This window comes from Tyto alba, unplaced genomic scaffold (genome assembly GCF_018691265.1).
Source record: "Tyto alba isolate M040663 unplaced genomic scaffold, T.alba_DEE_v4.0 Super-Scaffold_17, whole genome shotgun sequence".
Lineage (NCBI taxonomy): Eukaryota > Metazoa > Chordata > Aves > Strigiformes > Tytonidae > Tyto > Tyto alba.
The window spans coordinates 18,199,625-18,218,156 of record NW_024881279.1 but is presented as its reverse complement, the minus strand read 5'-3'; the positions used below and the strand labels follow the sequence as shown (position 1 = coordinate 18,218,156).

General features: G+C 39.0%; 1 protein-coding gene across 1 annotated transcript in view; it reads left to right on the top strand.

Moving 5' to 3' along the window:
• The window catches only part of SLIT3 (slit guidance ligand 3), a 525,410-nt gene that overhangs the window by 449,402 nt on the left and 57,476 nt on the right, over positions 1 to 18,532 (top strand). The window contains exon 28 of the mRNA XM_042790009.1: positions 13,957 to 14,054. Coding sequence (XP_042645943.1) covers positions 13,957 to 14,054 — 98 coding nt within the window. The remainder of the gene's footprint in view (positions 1 to 13,956; positions 14,055 to 18,532) is intronic.

Here is an 18,532-nt window from a genome sequence, read left to right as displayed (position 1 = left end):
CTACCACGCAGTTCTCCACCAGAGATTCATGCTAATTCAATAACAATACCTTGCTTCCTTCTCACCAGCCAGCACCAAACAGCTCTATCCATCTGGAAGCTATTTCCCAGACCTTGATAAATTGCCCGAAATCTGCCCTCTCAGCATTTGTTTTTCCTTGTTTGATGTAGATTTTGAAAAAATCCTGTGTGGAAGAGTGCATCAATAAAGTGAAAACCCACCCTTTTTCAAATGCAAGCTCATTCAAATGAGCTGACGGCTTTATAATGTTCCCTGGAAAGGGACAGACAACTACTTTCTTGGGTTGCTATGCTCATGCTAGCCTTTAGAAAAAAAGCAATAGGCCAACTAGCAGAAAGCCACCTAAGTTACCAGTTGCCAAACTGGTGTCTGATGAAATCAGGAACTTCTACCAGTTAACTGTAGTCACAAAAGCCTATAGTCTTATTTTTCACTATCACATTGATGATGACTCAATCTCTTATTTTTCATGATCACAAAAATGTTTTTTCTATCAAATGTATACCTTATGGGGCTTTAGCAATGTGTAATCCTGCCCATGATGGGTTTGAGTAAACTTAAAAATGAGATCACTCACAGACCATCTGATCTGAGAGGCCAGCGGGCCCAGCAGTTGTGTCTGATGAGGACACAAATATAGATTGCTCACTTAGAACCAGGGAAGGCTGCGTGCTGATAGCTATCTGTTCTTAAAATGGGTGATGAATGTGCTTGCTGTAGATAAACCATGGTTGAAACAGCGTTTTTGCAGTTGTTCTTTGGGGACAAAGCCCCAAAGACAGTGGGAGATGGTGTGAGAGTGCCACCTACGGCGACTGGCACGCCGCACGAGCTCGAGCTCCAGGGTGCCACCGATGCTGGCAGGAAATGTCTCTTAATGTTATGAAACTTGTGTTTTCATATTAAACACAGACATAGGTGTAATTATCCAGTGGGTTTTTTTTCCTCTTTTCCACAGCATTCTTTGAAAGATTATTTAAATAATATGTGTGGTTTAGATTGTGAAGTATGATTACAAGTAGAGAAGTGAAGCTTTCTTCTGCTTTAAATGCTGCTGGCCACCTGCAGTGCAAGTGTGTGTGAGTGCAGCTGGTGGCTGGTAAATAGATAACGGTGCTGTACTAATTCATTTATCCTGCAGAGTGTGTGGCTTTTATGTATTCCCATTGATATTGTAAAATCAAGTCTATGGGTGTTAGAATTCATGAGAATAATCATAAGCCATTGAGAAAGGATTTACTTGAATAGCTATAGTAAAAACTAAGGTGAGTGAAACCAACAGTCGGTATATTTTGTCATTGCTGTATTCTAAAAATGCCATTTTTGATTTTTTTGGCTGATTTTTGTGTCCTTTGTACTTTTTTTTCTTAAAACTGAGGTAACAGCTAATGAAGGAGAGTAATTTTCTTTCTTCCCAATAGACTTATATGTAGAATGAAACAACATTGGCAACCTGGAATATGAAATGCAGTACCTGCCTAGGCATCACCACAGCCTCTCTGATTGCTTGAATAAATGGGAGCCTGAGCTGTTGGGATGCAGGAAGTTTTTCAACTCTGGGTTCTGCTGTTACCAAAAACTATCTGAAATGGAAAGTGAAGATAGGCAAAATTAGTATAGCACATATCCCACACTTCAGGCAACAGATGCTGATGCGTAGCTGTGCTAGAGTTGCTCTGTAAATTTTATCCAACTCTGTTCACCTCTCTGTTGAGTTCAGCCAGTGTCCTGACTTTTCTAGCAGCTCTGCAGTATCTCGAGGGTTCAAGAAATTTCACCAGTCATGCAGAATGACAGATACAATTGGAAAAATCCTGGGTAAAGCTCTTGGGCTTTGGAGAGACCGTGTTCTTTGCAGCCAGACTCTTGTGGTGGGAGGCATTATAGTGAAGCCAGAATGATATTTAGAGAGGAAGCTGGCTCCAAAGTTCTGCTAGGAATTTGGCTCTTCCTCCTCCCCGCCCCCTTCGCCAGGTTTTCGTCCGTGGAAACAGGGTTAGAAATTGAGAATCTCAGAGCAGAGTGTCTCTGCGATATGCAGGTTTCGTGTCTCTCACGTGTTGTACACAGACATAACAAATGTGCCAGAACTTGAGCAGATAGATGGAGCTGAGCAGAGGCTGTGACTGCTCAGCACAGGGCTAAGAAGCAGGTTGTATCAGTACAGACCCCATGCCATTAGCATGGACTCAGTGCTGCCCTGGCTGCATCGTACGCTCGTGAGCGTGCACATGGCCTTGCATTTGCTTGGAGCACAGGCAAATGAAGTTTGCTGTATTTGCGCTTTGCCGTGTAGATGTACTTCTGTAGCGTTACATGAATAATCTGTTTAAAGTCCTAGAATAACGCATGTTGGAGAAGTATTCAACACAGAACTGATATTAAGATGTAGATATGATAGTGTTTGCTTATGTACAGATATTCTGGCCAGCTTTTACAGCTCAAGGCCAAGACAGTGTAAGTTTCTTCCAATGGGCCAGTTTCTCAGTTATGCTGATTTGGGTGGGGTTATATGAATGTAATTGAGTGTAGAGCTTGGCTGCTGATGCATGCCAGCTGTGTGAGAGTCCATGCCTAGTTTGTTAGGCTAATACTGTTTGGAAATACAACTCTGTGCTTTTGTTTCTTTGGATCTATTAACATATGCATATAAGTCCCCATATACATCATTCAATGCACAAATAAATCCTCACATTGGAATTGCAAAAGGAGGAGAAATTGCAAGGAGCTCTTAAACCAACCAGCCTGCCCTCATCCACGTGAGACAGGAGAGCAAATGTCTTTGCCCTTACATGTTACACTGTCTTGGCCTCTTTCCCTTCCCAGTGTCTAGGTCGGGGGGACAGGCAGTGGAATGTAAGCTCAATGCCAAGTTTTCATATGAAGAAATCAGTGCAGCAAAATACTGTTTGTGTGAGGTGATGCTGCCTTGAACTTTCATGCCAATAAATTCTCCTGGAGCGTGAGTTTATGTGATCTGGGGTGTTTTATATCTTGTTTGTTTGCCTTAACCATACTGAAAATACTTATTAATTAATGTTGAAGAAGCATTTTCCACTGTTAGTAAAATAAAGCAGGAAGCCTTTAGGGATGAGAGGTAATGGGTGACCACGTAAAATGAGTAGGCCTGTATTTGTGTATGGATTTTTAGGACAAACACCAGCGTCAGCAGTCAGTGGTTATGATTTCACATAATGCTCCTAGGGCAGAGAAAAATGCAGAAATCACAATATTTTCTTGTGTGTACGTATTCCTTAAAACTTATTATGCATCAGTCAGACTTGCGTTTCTTTCTTTTTGCCCTTTCTGTTACAGTAGGTCTAAAGAAAATGAAGATTTATATCTAGAAGAGCATAAAAATTAAAGGTTTAAGGAAGGCTTACCACCACAGTTGCTGGCTGAAGGTGGTGAGGCATGCATACACCCACCACAAGCCCTGTAAAAGACATAGTAATGTATTGTGGCATGCCCTAATGAGGGCTCTTAACAATAAAGCCAACTGTGAAGAAGTATTTCCACTTTTGTTATGCCAACAAAAAAGCAGATGTTGAGCAGCTTCAAGCATTTGCTGTGTTTGTTCAGTGCTGCATCAGAAGTAGCTGAGCAGTTAAGGTGAATACTAAGCCATACCCACAGGTGGGCACTGTCATGTTTATTCTTTTGTCAGTGTGAATCATTCCCCCAGCTTTGTTTTACTACTGTTTTTCTGGTCTAGCTCTAAATGCCTTGAGAAACCAGACTTCCAATCTTTCTTTTCTCCGGGTAAAGGAGAAGTTTTTATTGGCGTTTAGTCTGAATTTCAGGCTCTTGTTCTTATGTTTGCCTGGTCCTATTACACTAAATAATAATTTTTCTTCCTCTGCGGTTTGTCTGTCTTTCAGGTGATTGCTGGTTGCTATAATTCTGCTTAATCAAGTTCTGTTTAACCAGCGCTTAATTTTCTGCATCCCACCATTTCCACATAATTGAATCAGTTGAAGTAGTTGGTCACAGCTGAAAATCCTTATTGTTAGATTTTCTTGTGATTGTCTGTCATCTATTATCTTTGAGGCTTTTTTGGCATTGATTGTACTTGATGATAGGGCTTTTGGGTTTCTTTTGTTGTCCAAGAACATGAACAGAGATTGTCCTAGGATGTTAATTGCCTTATTTCCCACCTTCCTTTGGGAATGATGGAATCTGTAAAGTTTCTGTAAGCAAGCTAAGCTGAAAAGAAAACCTTTATCATGTGAGAGTAAACTCCCTCCTGTTAATAGAAATGATATAATGCCAGACTAGCTTGAGATTTAGTAGATTACTGTGTAGGGGTAAGTGCACGCACACTGCAGGTAAAGCTCCACCAAAGCTCTCTGCGCTCCGTTGCTGGCAATGTCAGGCTCCAACGCTGAGCTGGTGCGGGGCAGACGCCTGCCACCATGGCCCCCGGGGTCCCCTCCTCGTACTTCTGAGCGCCTCTGAAATAAATGTTGTGCTCTTGCTCATTGTCATAGTGAGTGTGTTTGATTTCTTTAGTAGTCAGAAAAATTCGTTTGCAGGTCTGATTCTGAAGACGTTGCAGCCTGCCTGGGTTATCTGTCACAATTCAACCCACTATCAAATTACAGTCTTGGGTTATGCCAGAAAGGATTGCTGGTATCTCTGAACCAGCAAGCCTTGTAGGGGAAGCTTTACAGAGCTTCCACAAGCAAAACAGATTATACTGGCATTTTTGCTGATATAAGATGTATTTCAGTGTGAGACCTTGTATCAGCACAGAACTGTTCCAAACCAAAAGCCTGCATCCTTAACAGACAGGGATACACCAGCATAAGTCTCTGCAAATGGACTGTGACTTTTCCAGCATCTTTAGCTGTATTTATTTCAGAAATCTAGTGAGTTCTTGGGAGAGATTTTTTTTTTAATCTCATAAGTTGTGCCTCATGTTAGGTTCCATTGGGTTCCTGCATGTAATGTGTCCCTCCTCTCTCATGCAGGCTGCGTTCAGTAGCTTAAGGCATAGGTTAATTGCCTCAAGCAATAAGTTTAAAATACAACAATTATATTTTCTTTTATTTCTTATTAATAGAAATTGTGTTTTCTATAGAAATCTCCAATCTTTATAACTTTCTCTACAGTGTTCACATTTTAAAAGAGGCACTGGCTTTGGATAGCCTGAGAGGGAATGTTTTGTTGTCACTGCAACATGTACTGTAAAATAAATAAGCTCTTAAGTGTTTTGAATGTACTGAAAACGTTGTTCTCATTCATGAATATTGGTTGAATTAGAGATTTCATATAAAATGTCCTTTTTACATCAAATATTTTGAGTTGGGTTTTATGTACAGAGGCAACCCTGGGCAAAATCAGCTATTTTCAGTGTCCCTAATTTTCTTCTACATCTCCCAAAACATTCAGACAGTGATCTGCATCAACCAGTTGATTGAGTAACCTTGGAAGCTCTGGAGCACCAGCCCCATCCAGTTTGGTACCTCTGGACTCAGTTCAGATAAGTGCTATATGAATTGACTCCATGATAGATTAATGACATATCTCTGTCATTGATTAAAAGCCCAAAAGACCATTGAAACCCAAAGTGCTTATGTAAGGAGAGGTTTAGAAGGACAATCAGGATTTACGTGGTAATGAATATAATTGCAGAATAAACCTCAGATGTCCACTGAGAATTAAATTTCATACTTGTATGAGAAGAACCAGAGTTTTTAAAAAATAATATGATGAATTCTTGCACTTTAACTTTGACAGGCATATTCTTGATTACTAGCTACAGAGGTAATGGAAGGTGCATTATACCCTGGAGGATCATAAATCTTTCTGATTTAAATAAAATGAGGCTTAAGAGAGCAGAGTTCACCTAATTTGCTATAAATTGACAATTGTGATTTATTAACAAGGACAAGAAAGTCACTAAGAAGTGCTGCTGCCATTCCCAATTATTGTTGAATCAGGTGCCAGATGAAGCTAGACTGGCATAGAAGATAACTATACTGTCCTGAAGATGGTGGGGTATAAATAACTATTACCTGTATTTTTACTTCAGACACTAACACTGTGTAAGTTTTCAGAGGGAGTTAAATCAGCCAAATGGCAGGGAGGTCAGCAACAAAAACAATATCAATGTATCTCCTTTTCATAATCTAGCTTCTGTGCCATTTAGCAAATGGTATTTCTCATGATGCTTGTGAGCAGCGGGCAACTTTTTTGTTGTATTGTTGTGTCAATGTAAGTATAGCTGTATAAACAACAATCCTGAACTGGAAAAAGAAATCAGAATTGCCTAGTAAAAGCAAACCTATTTTAAAACTCTTTTCTACACTAGAAATGGATGAAGTTAGTTACTTTTTACTGTTAAATTAATTGGCTTGTAAACAGTAATTCTCAGAAGGTACACTTTTATTAACCCATTGGGACAGATGACTAAAGAGAAATAGTTAATTCATCACCACTGTGAGTACCGTAACCTAGAAGCATCCAAGGCATGGATGTCTGTAGCAAGGTCTGCATTCAGGAGTCATCACAGCATTTTTGTGAACAACAGATGATCAAAATCTTTCAACTTCCACCTGGCAATCTAAAACCAATCTGATCCAAAATTACTGTGATATTATCCATGCCTTGCCAAATAATTTGTATATATGCCTAAACAGATGGATCTAACATACACCCTGCCAGCTCTTGTAGTTATTTGACCTTGCCAATGAACGTCATCTACATCTTTTCCAGGTTGAGGCTTAGCCATTATGTCCATGGCCAGAAAGCATAAACAAGAAAATAGTATCACCTGGATCTACTGAAGAGCTTCAGACTACTGTATATAGATATCAATGTGTGAGCTGTCTACATACATCTTAATATCAATGCAATATATTAGGAAATCAGTTTCAAATGGTTCTGCTGGTAAAATAACAATGGAGTAATTCCTAATGCTGTATTTTTTAGCCCTTCCTGCAAAGGAATTTAGATTAATTTTAGTTAGTTTTGTTGTTCACTCAGTTTTCAACATCTCTAATTATTTGATAACTAAGTATTCCCTTCACAAAGCTGAGTAGATGTGTTTGCAGTGATTGCTGAGATCCATCAAGTCCTTCATGCTGCAATTAGCATAAGATGGCATGCTAACTTTCATAAATTGCTTTAAGATTTGCAGAACACATAAAACTTTTCATTTTCATTATCTCATTATAGCAAATACTGGGTTTCTTTGCAGTGAAAGGCTCTGAAATACACAATCGTGAATAGAACTTGAGAGAATTTTTCCTGCCAAACTTGTAACTGGGTGTATTGGCTGTGTACCTGAATTCATGAGACTGTGTTTCCTTGGTCAGCTATGCAAAATCCTTTGTGTTTCTCCTTTGTATTTATGGCTGCTAAAGGTATTTATTACAGGGAAACTGCTGAATACCTCACTCTTATTTCCTGGCTTAATTTTCTGGTGGAATTGAGGTTTACGTGATAAAACTTTGTTTGTGAGACATCTCTTTCCCTTCCTGTCCTGGGAATATTTCAATTTGCTCTCCAATTTCAACTATTTATGACAGAGGGATAAAGGTTTCAAATGGTGAAAGAAGACACTGGTAAAGCTGTCACTAGGTAAAAGACTGTAGCCTCAGTTTAGACCTTATTGGATAGCTATATGCCATAACTTCAGGAAAACCTTTGATCATAGTTCTCACTTTACCAAGCATGAAAGAAGCAAAACTCAAGTAAAAAATCCATTCAATCTGTTTAGTTCACACTGAATTCTCTTTCTGCGCTGAGTGTCTGTGTCTTCTATTATTTCTGGATGTTTTTTCCCCCTCTCCTCTCATCCCATCTCTTCTCATTCTTTTATATGAAGAATCAGGAATCATGACTTGTTTACACACCACATTTAGCCCTTCACTCTGCTATTAGACCTTTGCAGATCTGAGTATATGAACGAATCCCACTGGCACATGCAGATGTAGGTTTAACACTCAAGCAATCAGCACATGTCAGAATTGTTCAGAAAACTGTGGTGAATAAACTACTTCCCAAGCTTTGTGGAAGCAGAGCAAAGCTACACACAGTGGCTGTAAGTGCCCATTTTTTCTTAATTTCACAACATTAGGAGGTTAAAAATTTAAAGCTGGCAGATACTTGTAAGTTTGAATAACATTGCTGAATACACATTAATAGAACACAGTGTACTTCTCAGTTTATCTTTTCTGTGAATTTTCCTTCAAGCCTGTAATGAAGTGGAAGGTTTACTTAGCCTTTTCCCCTAACGTAATGATTGCTTATTAACTTCTGACCAGGACACCCATAAGACTAGTGTATTGACATTTGTGAGACTGAGAGTTGGATATGGATGTATTATTTCCACTATTAAGAATGCAAAGGACTAAGTTTGCAATACAGTATCTTTGTAACTGGTAATTTGCCTGATTTCCCTAAAAGCTCTAGCTGTATTTAGACCTTCAAAATTAAGTTGTTGATGAAAATTTCCTAGTTCTTTATTTAAAATCTCTATCAACTATATTTGTCTTCGTCTAGTATTTTTACTAAACACATGAACCCTACCATCTGTTCTCTGTATCTACCATCTAAATAAAATTTATTGTGAACACATTGTATATTGTTAACAACTCAAATAAACTTAAGTATTTCTTCTGTATAGCTCATTTTTCCAACATGCTTGAAAACACTGTAGTCATTGAATAAGGCTGTAATTAGATGGAAAGAGGTCTCCTTATTCACGAACTATTGAAGTTGGATAGACTTCTGCCTGTCTGCAGGTGTCTTCATTGCTGGCTGGATCATGTTTCTGCTGCAGTCAGCAGGGATAGTTTTATACACCAGAAGGTTTCTACCTTGTGCCTGTGGCGAGCTCCATGATGCCGCTTCTTATCTGTGCCCACTGCTGTTAGAAACGGGTGAAGGATCACATTAAAATGGACAGAGGTCAAATCTCTGCCATGCGATCTCGAATGAAGCTTTCAGTCTCCATAGACAATACTAATTTGTGAAAATTAATTTAAAAAAAAATAATAATCATTGCAGTGGTTGAAACAGTGTCAAAACAAATGAGTGCTTTTTTATTGTATTATCCTTTGTTCTTCCTGCCGAGGCCTTTATTAATTTTTGCTACTTGTTCTTGGGTGTTTTACTAATCATGATGTAATGTTTTCCAGTACTGGATACTTGTAAGGGCTAGAATTGGGCAAAGCAGTACTGAGGAACAGCTTGTATATACACTAATGCCCAGTGTGTTTAATTACTGCTGAGTGTGAAATGAAGAACTGATAATTTCTAAGTATGGTGGATTGTTTCTGTTCTCATTCACTGAAATATGAAGCTGGAGCAGCCCAGATAAAATCCTGACCAGCTGAGGTACTTAAGATTTAAAAAGGCAGCTGGACTCTGGACATATATGTCTTCTGATTAGTTGCAGAAATTTTATGTTTCAACACCTAATCCTTTCCTCTCCTACAGAAAATGAGAGAAATTATATAAAAGTGTTTTGGATCTGATGCTTTCCTATCAGACTAGACAAAAATTTATTGCAGCTTAAGAAAGCTCTAGAAATAAAATATTGCACACAGAGGGACCTTCATCCTCTTTCTGTGAATTGCTGAAGCAGTCATATCTTCTTGCCTGTCCTTGAAACAAAGTCTGCACCTCTTTTTCTGATTCATACTTCATTAAAAGGCTCTTCAGTCTTGAAACAAATATACAGTATTCTCCTTTGTAACAATAGGGTTTTTTCCAGGGAATGTAATTCAAAGAGTATTTCCCAACCCACAGATAAATTAATTTTAGTGATGCTTGACAGCAATTCCATTTTTCCAGTAAGAACAGTCTTACTGTAAATTGAGACTAGAGAATTGCATTATTCATTTGAAGGATGTTTCTAGAATATCTTTAGTCTCTTCTGGGTAGTGACAGTCTTACACAGAAATAAAATGGCCTTGCTTTGCTGTAGATTTATTAGTACCAATATTTTCTGCAGCTTCTCTCCTTTCAGAAATCTTTGTTTTTCATAGTCTTATGTGTTAGAGAAATTGTACTTGTTTTGCGGGCTCTCAATGTGCTATTGATAAAGTCAACTCAGAGAAGATAATCCTCAGAGAAGGATTAAGTGCTGTTTGCCCATTTATTACAGTGAGTAAACTGAGAGAGACTCTAATTTTCCTAAAGCCACATAGCAACTTAGTGTTGTAATTAAGTCTGATTCAGCAGCACATACTAATCGGTTTCCATGGTGCCTGAGGCCCAAGAAACCAATAATTCAACTATGTTCTGTATGGAAGTGAGATCTAAGTCTAAATCATAAGAAATTTCATGTGCCAATGAGAGACTGAAAATGCCTTGCTCTCATTTTAACACTTATCTTTATTAATTTTTTACAAGAACATTCAAAATAATCTGATTAATTGCAGTAGAAATGATGGGACTGTTTTACACGATGTTCAACTGTAACAAAAACCTTCAGAAAAACAGATACTGTAGTTTCTGCTTTGCTTTTTGCTATGCTTAGCTGCACAAGGTTTAATATTTTAGTGATCCAGTGTGTTAATATTTTAGTGATGAAGAGTTCATATGAAACAGAAATAATTGATGTTAGTGATGTATCTGTAAAATAGTCCATTCTTCAGGGACACAGGAAAAGTATTTGTCATCTTAGAGATAAAAAAAATGGAATCTTCCAGCTTTACTAGGATATCGTGGTAAACACACAGGATTCTCAACACAGATGGGCAAAACACCAGCAATGTTGGAGAAGGGTGGCAGTGGATTAGTGCTAATGCTGCACGGCTCGCATCCGTGAAGTGCTGCGGACCACATGGTGCCAAAACAAAACCTGCAGAAGCTTCCCTCGGCGCTTTCCCAATTCTTCCCTGAGACGTTTGGGGGCTCAGGATTTCAGATGGAGAAGGACAGGCTGTTTGGCAGATGCAGCATGGGATGAAGCAGAAACCTCCTCTGCCAGGACTTCGGTTAGGGCTTCGCATGCTGCCTGCACTGCTGTGTTGGGGGAATGAACTCACAGAGAGGCAGGGGGTTGGCCAGGCCTTTCTGTTGTTCTTTGGAAATGTGTTCCGATTCAACCAAGGAGAAGTATGTCCTTGTTTCTTTGTATTTGCACTAATCTAAAAATGCAAAGCTGCTTCTCCTCTCTCTGGGGAATACTGTGGACAGAGCCTCAAGAAATACAGCTTTGTCTCCCATTTCTGTAACAAAGCTCCTCTGTGGTGTTGGACAAAAGTATAATTACTGTGTGCCTCAGTTCTTCTCCCAGTACAAAAGCAGTATGTCCTACCTGACAAAATACGGAAGATTTCAGTAGTATTTGGAGGACTGAACTGTAGGAAATGAGAATGGGAAAGTCTAGCACCATCAGTGGACAGACCAGATCAAATGAACTGTACAAAAGTTCACACTTACAAGCTGATTTGGGCTTTTTAATGCCTTGATTAGTCTTAATTGAGGCTACAGAACTTTCAGGTTAGGTGCTCCGGAGGCAAATTAAAATTGCTACTATTATTTGAACAGTACTCGAAGCATGAATGGAGCTTGAGTTGTCACAGAACCAGCACAGTCCTTGTCCTGCTGGCCGGTCACCTCCAGGCTGGGCACATCTGGAAATGGGCACACTGGTCAAGAGCTCAGCATGATCTTTTGACCAATTTAGAGTGCAAGAGAGAAGTGGGCAAGAACAAGAGTTAGGAAGATGTGACCAGCCTATTTGTTTGTTCAAGACCAAGATTTCCCAAAGAGATATGCAACCATAGACACACTGATCAAACCCATCCTGGTGTGATCTTCCTGAGAAATCTGTTCCATTACAATGCACAAAACCATCTCGTCTAGGGAGCAGCCTAGGTTCTTTTGAAAAAAAGGTAGGGACATTTTCCTTGTTGAGAGCCAAATAAGCCTTTCAAACAACTTTGACATAAGAACACGAAAAATGCCATCATGGGTCTGTAGTGCATTTACTGCAGCATTCTGTCTGTCATGAGGGCACCAGCAAATCTTGACTGTTTGAGGAGAGGAGGCAAGACTGGTCACCCACTCCTCTCTGGTTTTCCCAGCACCCACTACCATCCAACTAGGGATGTTGATGTCTGCCTATTGCCTTTCATATCTCATTTGGATCTATTGTATGTGTATTTGTCTAATGGCTTTTATACTATCTGACTTTACAACATCCTGTGGCAAAAGCTCATACTTTGGAATAAGTTATTTTCTTTTATCTGTTTTAAGCTCATCTTCTAACATCCGTAAGGGTCCTTCTACTTCTGAGGGATTTAGTGTGTGACAAATTCTGCATTCACCACCTCCATGGTTTTGTAAACCTCTTTCATATAACCCTCATGAATTTTCTTTTCTCCAGACTAAAAGTCCTAGTCTTTATAGTATCTTCTTCTAAAGTAGTTCCATGTCCTTGAACATTTTGGTAGTCCTTTTCTATGCCTTATCTAACACCACTGTATTCATCCTGAGGCAAGCAAATAATTGTCAGACATCTGCCAAGTTCAGTCTTAGGCTTCTCAAAATCTATTCTTAATTCTAATGTTATAGTATATCTTAAGTGAGAACAACAAAGTCTCAAAGTTAGGTGGAAAAACAACTAACAGTTGATGCTTTCATGTGTAATACATGGCTGAAGCATCAAGATGCTTCATTTTGCCAACACAACCATCATAAAAAAGATGAAACTATAGAAACTGAGTACAACCTGCTCCAGTACATCACACCATGTAGTCTGAAAGGGGTTGGAAGTTGTTGCCAATTCAGTGGAGAAAGGAATGACTTTCAATGAGTGCTGTCAGCAAGGAAAGTTGGCAGTGATAGTGTAGTGTTCAGTACTAACACACAGAAGTTACATCTGTCACGAACCAATGTCATGGACTGGCATCTGCCCTCTTTGTTTGAAAACCTGGATATACCATTGTTATTCCTCTAAAGTACAATGTAAATAATGATTTTTAAACCAAGGCAAAAAAACCTTACAACCTTGACTGAATTAATATATCTCCTGAGATATTTTTCTCATCTTGATTGCAGTTATGTATCAGCTTTCCAGTAGATGAGCTGGCAGAGAGCCACTGCTAACGGGATCTTCATTAGGAAGAGTAGAGCAATCTCTTGAACTTCTTGTGATTGCACAGATACCTCGAGTATTGAGGCTTTGAGGTGTCTTTATTCCATCCAACTGTGTGAGTAGCTGAAAAGCAAGACCAAACTCTTTGGTGTATTTGCCAATTTTACAACAGGCTTGTTCTACTCAGCAGAACATAATGATCAGAGAAATATGTCTATGCCTTGAAGAGCCAATAAAAGTCAGTTGGTAACTGTGGAGGTTGTTCAAGCTAGTGACGTTCAGTTGGAACTGCCATATAGTTTAGGGCAATCTTTAAGAAAGGAATTGATTCAGTGATGATATCTCAAACAAGATTTGGTGTTTTCAAATTCTTTTCCCTTTTAGGTTTTGATGGTGTGTAGTAATGAGTACGGTGTACTGTTGCAGTGTTTAACTGACCGCTTGGTAAATACGGCTGAACGAGCGCCGACTCTATGTGGTCTTGTGCTGACTGTGTGTGGCCTTCTGCTTACCTGTGGTCATGATTAATTCTTTTCACAGTAACTAACATTAGAGATTAAAGTGTGTTAGAGTAATGATGAAATCAGCTGTTTCCCTAAAACGCTTAAATTAAAGAATTAATTAAAGTCTTGAAACTGAAATGGTACCAAGATACCCACCAGTCCCATTGATCAGAACAGTTGCCCTGCCCAGATTCTCACTTAAGCGATGAATATGTCTGACCATCAGTAAAGAACATTAGGTGATGTGATGGGTCTGAAGACTGAAGACCCCCTGCAAATGATGCCACGTGTTGGGTGAGGGAGCAAGAGACGTTGGTTCAGATGACATGAGTCTTACTAACCTTGTTTCTTTTGAATTTTCCCAAACAGGGTCGAGACTGCAGTGTGCCTATTAATTCTTGCATTCAAAATCCATGTCAGAATGGAGGGACCTGCCACCTCACCGAGACAAATAAAGATGGATTCAGGTAGTAACACAAAGATCATTTAAAATGAGATGTTAAAATTAAATGTGTTTCTACTTTGCATTAATGAACTATAATGGCTATTTTATAAAATCTGCTGCATGTGACACTTCTATTTGCCATACAAAATAATTAATCTGGTTTCATTGGTGAGACATATTGTTTTCTCTGAAGCAGGCCTCCTTATTTTCTCATAATAGAATACACTCTCAAGAGCTATTTTGAGCGGTCTCTCTGATCTGCATTGTGTTATCTGTATGCTAATTTTCCTTGGAGCATTTCAAACTCACATATACCCTTTTTTGTATTTGTAAAGTAAGCATCTGTTGTTTGACAACCAGATGCAAAATGTTTTCATACTGAAGAATCCTGTAGATAAACAGGCTTTTCAGAAACCATTAAAAAACATGGAGAGGTTGCCACATCTTGAGCATTGTGCCTGCAAGAGAATAACCTTTACAGCTGGACATTACGGATCTCAGTTTTCCCATATAAGAAAGACGGAGCATAAGTGGGGATACTCCAAGAGAATTCATTTTCATGAGGTAACTGGGAGATTTGTGCTGCTGCAGACACTACTTTACAGCTAAGTACAAGTTTGAGGCATTGGCCACTAGTTGTCATTAGAGTTGATAGATTTTTTTTTTTTTTTTTAGAAAAGAGTTGCTGAAATTTTCAGTATATGTGCTATTTTTTGCACAAAATATGTACAAAAGTACACCATGCTGTTGTTTCAATTGCATATATGAAAGCCTCACTTCTAAATGCTTTATGTTACTGAGGCTGCTGCTTTGTCTTCTCCTATATATAGCTTCCTATCAACAACAGCTGGAGGGAAACACAGAATTGCAAGGTTTATAAATGGTGTAAGCAGGGAGTCAAACCAGTACATTTTTTCCAGTGTGATTCCAGTTTGGTTTCAGCTGTGATTAAGATTGTTCCAACTAAGGTTAACTGTTTGTTAACCAAGTCAGCAAACCCCTATCATCTTATGTCAGAAAAAATCATCTTATGTTTGGGTGACTGACAGGACTTTTGGTGAACTGGGGGGTTAACAACCCCTGTCCTGTTCCCCTACCAGTGATAGGATGCCTTTTATATTTCCAGAAAAGCATTGTGCCCTTTTTTTTTAACTCCTCAAACCTCTCATATGGGAATGAGGCACAGAAGAGCTTCCATTTTTCCCTGTGGGTGGGATGAATGGGGAAGCAGAAAATGGAAGAAATGCCCCAAAGCTTCTCTCTGTCTCTGTTCCTGCCCATCCTCAAGAGTTCCCCCCTTACAGAAACAGATCCAGCACGTGTTGGACACAGAAGGACAACGGTGATATTACAGTGGAAAAGTGTAGGTTGATGGGGATGAAGGGACACTGTCAGGCTCTGTTACAAATAACGACCGGAGGCTTTCCGACACGGACAGTGGGAGTAAAACACACAGCCACGTCGCCATGAGGGGCAGCTAACGCTCAGCTGGAGCACCTGTGGCAAGGCCCTTAGCAGAGCAGGGGAGTGCATCTCCTGGGTAGAGGTGCCTCTGTGGGGTCGTACTGCTGCACGGTGCTGGGAGAGGATGAGGAGGCTCTGCAGATCATAGCACGTGCAGATGGTCATGCTGCTTTGGCAGACCCCCCAGATTTTGGTGAAGCCACTACTCTGATCTGATATACCTCTTCTTGATTCAGATTTTAGCAGGCCTAGCAATTTCTGGAGTAACAGTTCAGATTCAGTTTCTGCTTGAGAGAAATAAAGGTCTGGTGGTCTTTGGTTCGGGTTCCCTTCTGGTCACCCTCATGCAATACTGCTTAGATAACTTTTTCCAGCTTGTGCCAAAGCAAAATTGTATCATATTAGAATATCTGTTTTCTGTCACTCTGCTTATTTTTCAGAAATCTAGCTGATACTAAAAATGTCCTAGTAAAACATTTTATTATATCCATAATACTAGAATGAAAGGTTTCAGCTTATATTTTGGATCAGGCTTTTCTTTAGCATTTTTGTTTTGTTCTATGGTAGAAAATAACAAGTTTTGAATGATCTGAAATGAAAGCTACTTCTGAACTTTTCTCATGAAGAATTTTACAATTTCAGCAGCTTTGCTTCAGTTCCAAATGAACGTAGTTTTTGAGATCCTTTATAAAACTGCAGGGGTGGTTTTGATGTTTAACAACATATGAAGCTTTTTAGGGAAGGTTTCTGCTTTTATAGTTATTTATATAGCTTCAGTTTGTCTAATAAAAGACAAATAAAATCATATCTCTTCAAAATCTTGCTTCATAAAATTGAATGTTCAGCTTATGAATTGCTCTGTTTTCTCTCCATGTTTTTAATTTGGTCAGTCCAGAGCCCCAGCTGCTCTGGAGAAGAGGAGCATGGAGCTTTAGCATGTCATAGAAAAGTGTGGTGTGGGGATGGAACAGTCAGTGACAGGGAAGATAAAGAAACAATTTGAGATTTAATTTGATTGGTTGACTGGTTTGGTATTTTGGTGGGAAATCTCTCCAGTGGATGGCAGCAGTCAGAGTTACGTACATATAAATTGTGTTCATCAAGATGGGAAAATGTTGCCTTAGATTATATGCTGTGAGGAAGCGGATGTCAAAAACATTTTCATGAGAGGCCTCCTTGGATTTTTCTGTTGTGTGGCCTGTAAAAGAAATTATATCTTCTGTATATTCTCTTCCCTAGGGAAATATATTCATACACAAACTCTGCTGCCAAACTTGTCAAATCTTTACTCTTGTAAAAAGGAAACTTAAGCCAAAGCTCTCTCCCTATGAAATGCCAAGCAGTTTAACTCTCAAGTTTCTGTAGCCGTAGACAAGAAAATTACCTTTTAAATAATGCTAAGGTGGTGATGTTCCCCAGGCAAAGACAGGAAATTCATAGTTATGACTGAGATTCCAGCCTGACTTGCCCGCTGTGCCTGGTACCCACAAAGGCTCACAGCAGCAGGGGATTGAGATGCTCAGATTTGTTGTAATAGCAGGTCCTGGTGAGGCAGCCAAAGGGCAAAGGTTCAGCTAGAGTTCTTCAGTCCTTCTTGGCATCTTTTATTCTTGTACTTTTTCAATTCTGAGTAATTTTCACATTCTCTTTTTTCAGGTAGGGACAACTTCTGTATTAAAGAATAGTTGTGGCATCCCATGGCTCAGGGGATGAGAAATTTAAGTTCTTCTTCCCTCTGAATTGTTTGTTGTGTTCTAATCTAATAATCTAATCTAATCTAATCTAACCTAATCTATGTCTTCTTTGGCAAAAGGTTGCCAAAAAAAGTGCTTATTGAGACTGATAGAAAAAGATGGTCAGTCAGACATGTCCTAGTCATTTAGCATGCCTGTAAGTGAGACTGACAAAGGAGGCAGAGCTGTCAGCTCTGCTTCAGTTAGCCACAGGCAACAATCTGATCTTTGATAACCCACTGTGTTGGGAAAAAAAAGTCTCTGGATTATTTTAACTTTACTCCATATAAAATCCCTTCCATTTTCCAGAGCATTTTCTTTAGTGTTTTCCACAAACTTTAAGTTCCCTCATAAATGTAAAATCCTGGAACTGATTAACTCCCTAGTGTTAATTCTGCCTAGTTCAAGGAAAAACGTTGCACTTCCAGACTTACAGGCTACTCCATTGGGATGTAGATGTAAAAAGCTCCTTTACCAAAAAACTAATATTCCTGAAAGAATTTACTATCTCTATTTAAAAGTTGATTTTTTGAAATGTGATACACTGTATATATGCCTGTTTTAATAAACAGATGCTAAACTGTTTCATTAGTTTATGGGAAAAAAAAAAAAAAAAAAACAATGAATATAGTAAATTTACGAAATTGCCGGTATACTTCAGCTCCAAAAGTTTACCCCCAAAATGTTGTCATTAAGTTCTGTGTTCCCTTGTGTCTTCATGAGGATAATGGGGTTTTATTTAGTTCTTTATTTATAGGAAAACACAACAGTAACAGAAAATCCCTGAACTGGGGGAATAGGGAATTTGGACCATTATGAGATCACAGCATCTTAGAAAATAGTTCTTTCCTGCATGGTTCCATTGTTTCTGAGGTCCAAATGAAACGCTGTCTCACACTGCTTCACTATTTAGTCAGTACAAAGTTTTCATCATTGTCTCTGGAATTAATTTTCTCTCTCGGTCAGCTGGAACCCAAATTCGATGACCTTCCAGTCACTCTGCAAACTTCATTTTTCTTGTAAGCTTTTTCTGGGAAAATACATACAAACAGTCCCAAACTACAACTCTTTCAACATATGGTTCAATCCAGGTCCCAAATTGTATGTTTTATCTTTTAATTTCAGTCCTCATATTTGGCACATTTGAATGCAAATCAAAATAAATAATCATACGTAATCAATAATGTAAAGACTCCCTATAATACATAGGGACCAGTAGCCAAATGCCATCAATTATGCTGACATTTCCTTCAGTATGGAATGTGTCCTAATACTGAGCAATTGTATGTTAACAATCCCATAT